General features: G+C 37.1%; 1 protein-coding gene across 1 annotated transcript; it reads right to left on the bottom strand.

The window, feature by feature from the left end:
- Positions 1 to 208: 208 nt before the first annotated feature.
- LOC109220286 lies at positions 209 to 4,226 on the bottom strand. Its single transcript, XM_019384754.1, has 2 exons — positions 3,507 to 4,226; positions 209 to 1,523 (listed from the first exon to the last, which is right to left on the bottom strand). The coding sequence occupies exons 1-2, from the start codon at positions 4,103 to 4,105 to the stop codon at positions 863 to 865; spliced, it is 1,260 nt and encodes a 419-aa protein (XP_019240299.1). The 5' UTR covers positions 4,106 to 4,226; the 3' UTR covers positions 209 to 862.
- Between the last annotated feature and the right edge of the window lie 47 nt (positions 4,227 to 4,273).

Below are 4,273 nucleotides of genomic sequence, written 5' to 3'. Positions count from 1 at the left end.
CCTTAATCTTTCTATATTTGACAATTCCAGCTTGGATATATGAAATTTCTTGCTTGCATTAATATTATGAAAATTTCTAATGATAATAATTCATATTTCTGTAAAAGGAAAAAGAAGGGGGGTGGGGGGTGGGGGGTGGGCTTATACTTGCATCAGGAGACAAGAGAGCACAACCAGCTTGAAAATTATGATGAATATATTAAAAGAATGAACAAATCAATCATTTGTTTATACATATTTATATCTGTAATAAAAAAATTATACAAAATCAACATGGTTGAAAAGTGACCAAAGAAAAAAGAGTAACCTGTTAACAGAAACCAATAACCTTAAGAAACTGAGCCTGCAAAAGGAGAGTTGATTTCCAGAGAGGGTTACAAAAAATGGATTCTTTCTGAAAAAAAATATTAAATATATATGTGTCTTTCTGAAAAAAGAATAATAAATATATGTGTTAAATATATTGTTCGGATCCTCCAAAATGCCATCAGGTGTGTGCAAGATCCTCTAAAAGTAATGCCTTTTTTGAGGATTCGACATGCGCGCGACGCCATTTTGAAGGATCCGAGCAACATAAGTTGAAAAATCAGCTATAGGAAGAAAAGAAAAAAAGGGAGAAAAAGGGTATTTTTCATGCTCAAACCAGGGTAATTCTTTGGTCATCACTGCAAGTGAATAAAAGAATATATAGTAGGGTTATAGTGCTTCCCCTGAGTCGAGAATCTATCGAAAACAACCTCTCTACCTTCACAAGGTACGTAGGGGTAAGACTGCATACACATTACCCTTTTCAGACCCCACTTGTGCAGGGTTTGTTATTGTCTTTGTTGTATAGTAGGGCTAGAGCTTTGTTAGCCAAGTTTTAAAAGTAAGAATCTTGATCATCATGGCAAAGTTCCTTCCTAAGTTTTTGAGAGAAAAGCCTACAAGCATCCATACTAAGATCAATGGCAGCCGAAAGCGCGATAAATAGAGCAGCATCAGCGATACATTTTACATGTTGCACCCCAACTTGAACCGTCGGAACACTAGTCTTGCCCTCACCTTCCACAGATGACACCATCACAAATCCGCGAATTGGCGAATTTGAGCTGAGTACAGAGTCTTTTACTGAATTGTCAATGCAAAATTGGCCACCCTTTTTCATGCTCATTGTGCCTTCAGCTATTGGTATAGCAGCACTAGTAAGGCCAGTATCAGTAACAAGTTCAAATTTGTAACCAAGTCCATCAACTGGTCCTCTTTCTCTCCACGCCTCGAGTCGACCCCACGGCTTCCAGCTACTAACGGAGGCGCCATTAGGCCGGAGGATGAGCCATGCACCGGCGTTTGAACGCGAAACGCGATCAGAACCTGGAGATGGTACAAATGGTGTGATCATTGAGGCTGCTGCAACAGCTGACCCTGAAAGGTCATAGATTATTATCATCCACCCTTTTCTTTCCCTTCCTGTTCTGTCCTTTTCTCCAGAAAATGTTCTCATCCATCCTCTATTGTTTAAGTTAAAATCAGATGGGAGAGATCTGTACAGACACAAAAGAGAGAAAACATCAGCTTAGGGACAACTTATGAACAAAATTAATAACTAGCATAATAAATTTAAGAGTTTAATAAGTGCGCAATAACAGAATGAAAAAAGGACAGACCGGTACACGAAACATCCCGCGTTTACGCAGCATCCGGGGAAGGACCGCACCCAAGGGGTGTGATGTAGGCAGCCTACCCTGATGCAAGCATCAGTGGCTGATTCCACAGTTCACACGGAGATAACAGAGTGATAATGTATAATTTCTTTATTCCATTAGAATAAGATGACAATGTGACATGTAACAACAGGTAGGAGCGGAGCTATAACTGACAAAGGTAGAGGGAAACCCAGAATTTGAAGGTGGCGGGGGCACATGAGTGGACTGCTCAACCAATGCACGCATCTAACTTTTGATCATAAGGGTTCCAAACAGAATATATGACTGTTTTCAACATATAAACACATATATACACATAATTTTGGCTGAGGTTAACGGGGTCAGGTGACCACTACATACATAGGTCCGCCTCTGGACGAAGGATGTTCATTATTTCTGTATTCCATTAGATTAAGATGACATTTAACAGCAGACAGAGACAGAGCTACAGTCGGCGAAAGATGGTCAATTGATCAGTCAAATATTATTTCTTATACATATATGTTAAATCTTAGACACCCTTAGTGAAATTTCTGGCTTCGCCATTGACAACAGGTGACTAGACAGTATGGCAGGTAACATGTTACTTATAACAGGTTAAAATACATTGATAGTAAAAAAAAAAAAAAACTAAAACAAAAGTGAGTGTATTTAATAAATCCATAAATTGATCATGCTAAAGACAAATGGTGGATCCAAACTAAACAGATAGTCAAAGAAGAATATTAACCAGTTGATGAAGAATTTGGAACCAAATCTTTACACATGGGAAGGGAATCAATGGTGGTTGCCAATAACAGTTGATACAGGTTAACTTTTGTCTGTTGATTAAACTAAATCTGCTTACTGTGAATTATCTAATCTCTTTTCAAGTTAATTGGTCGGACCGACAATGTGTTATATAACATAAGGGAATAAAATCCTAAGATATCTTTGATCAACTTTATAATATCTCTATATGCCAAGGGTCAAGACAAAACCTAATAAAGAATTATCCATTAATTAAGCTAGTGTATTAGTAAATGAGATGATTAATGTAGCAAACAGTTGTACAAACGACATGAGGACTGGTTGGTGTAGATCTAATTGGTATAAGCCTCACAAAAAAAAGCTAACTAATACAGTACAATTTCAAGTGATTTTATACACTAAAATTTTACAAAATATTAAACCCTATAAATGGAGGTAACTGACTAAATTAAATAAGTTTATTAACTTGAAAAATTATTATATACTATAACATATTAACTGATACCATAAAATCTTCTTACACTATTAGCATATACGATTAAATTCAATTCTTTATACGCTGTTAGTGTATGTAAGTTAAATCCTTCCAAAAGTAGCTTCACCTTAGAATTCCTACCAAAAAATATTAGTAATTCTTTTTATTATTTAGTGTTGAATATTACTTGTTTGTTACTTCTTCTCAACCAATTAGTGGTATTATTTTTTATTAATAGTCATCATAGTAACTTATAGTATATAATTACTTTATAAATGGTCTAATTATAAAATATTTTTACACTATAGTGGGTAGAACCTAAACTCTAATACATACTACAAATAAGAGAAAGTAATGAGTTTAACTAGATTGAGTGTAAAACTTTTTCATTATCACATCAACTAAAGATAAACTGCATATAATTGTTCATAATAAGTGAAATTAATAACATGAAAATGATCAACTTATAACTGACAATTAAAAAAAATTACACTATCATACTTTAATGTATTATAACAAGTAATCTGCCTTATTTAATACTGATAAGTTTAAGTTAAATCCAACAAAAAATGCATAGTGTTGAAACGAAGACTTACCGTGAACGATTATTCCGATCAGCACTAAACTTGCAGCTAAAAACCGGCTGACTTCTATTCCCCTGAATCTGAAAAACCACCGGGCTACACTCCGGTTCACCACCAAACTGAAAAACAAACCGCGGGTCCGGTTCAGCTCGAACCACCAAATGCAACATCGCCACCGGCTTTTCTCCCGTACCTAACTTCATCCACCCATTCTGAAACACACGCGCCTCCGAATGGGCCCCAGTAAAATCAACACTCACCTGAACAGAACCAATCAATTTCCCCGAACTAACCCCGCACGTGCGACCCATCCGTCCAGTAAAAACAGACACGTGTAAAGTAACTCGTTTGGCCGAGAGACGACGGAGAGCGGCGGCGTCGAGGTGGAAACCGGCGGCGACGGCGGATGAGTCAGGAGGCGAGGGGTCCGTGGAAGCGGGGGAGAGGGGCAGAATGGTAATTTGGGAAGGAAAGTTTTTGAGCTTGAGTTTTGCATAACAGGGAGTTGTGGAAGGGTGGATTACGTGATGACCAGATGGTTTAGTTGCTGCTAATGGCAGTTTTAGTGCTAATGATTCGATTATTAAACGAACAAAAGGACATGGATCCATTTGTAATTAACTTGTTTTCTAGTTTAATATGTGTAGTATAATTTTGTTTCTTTGGTTTAGTGTAGAGAAGTTTGAGGAGAGGAATAGATGAAAATGGCAATTGTAGTGTGGAGCTTGGGAAACATTTATGTTTTCTGCAGTAGACGCCTGTAATATATTTGCAACCCC

The sequence above is a fragment of the Nicotiana attenuata genome, unplaced genomic scaffold (assembly GCF_001879085.1).
Source record: "Nicotiana attenuata strain UT unplaced genomic scaffold, NIATTr2, whole genome shotgun sequence".
NCBI classification, from domain to species: Eukaryota; Viridiplantae; Streptophyta; class Magnoliopsida; order Solanales; family Solanaceae; genus Nicotiana; species Nicotiana attenuata.
The sequence above is the reverse complement of the archived record's forward strand: the minus strand, read 5'-3'. Positions and strand labels throughout refer to the sequence as shown.

What these genes read in the sequence shown, in the direction of transcription:
- LOC109220286 (XM_019384754.1), bottom strand. Translation starts at nt 4,105, where the DNA reads ATGGATCCATGTCCTTTTGTTCGTTTAATAATCGAATCATTAGCACTA. An exon ending in GATCGGAATAATCGTTCACG is followed by an intron (nt 1,524 to 3,506) that starts GTAAGTCTTCGT and finishes GTGTCTGTACAG; the next exon opens with ATCTCTCCCATCTGATTTTA.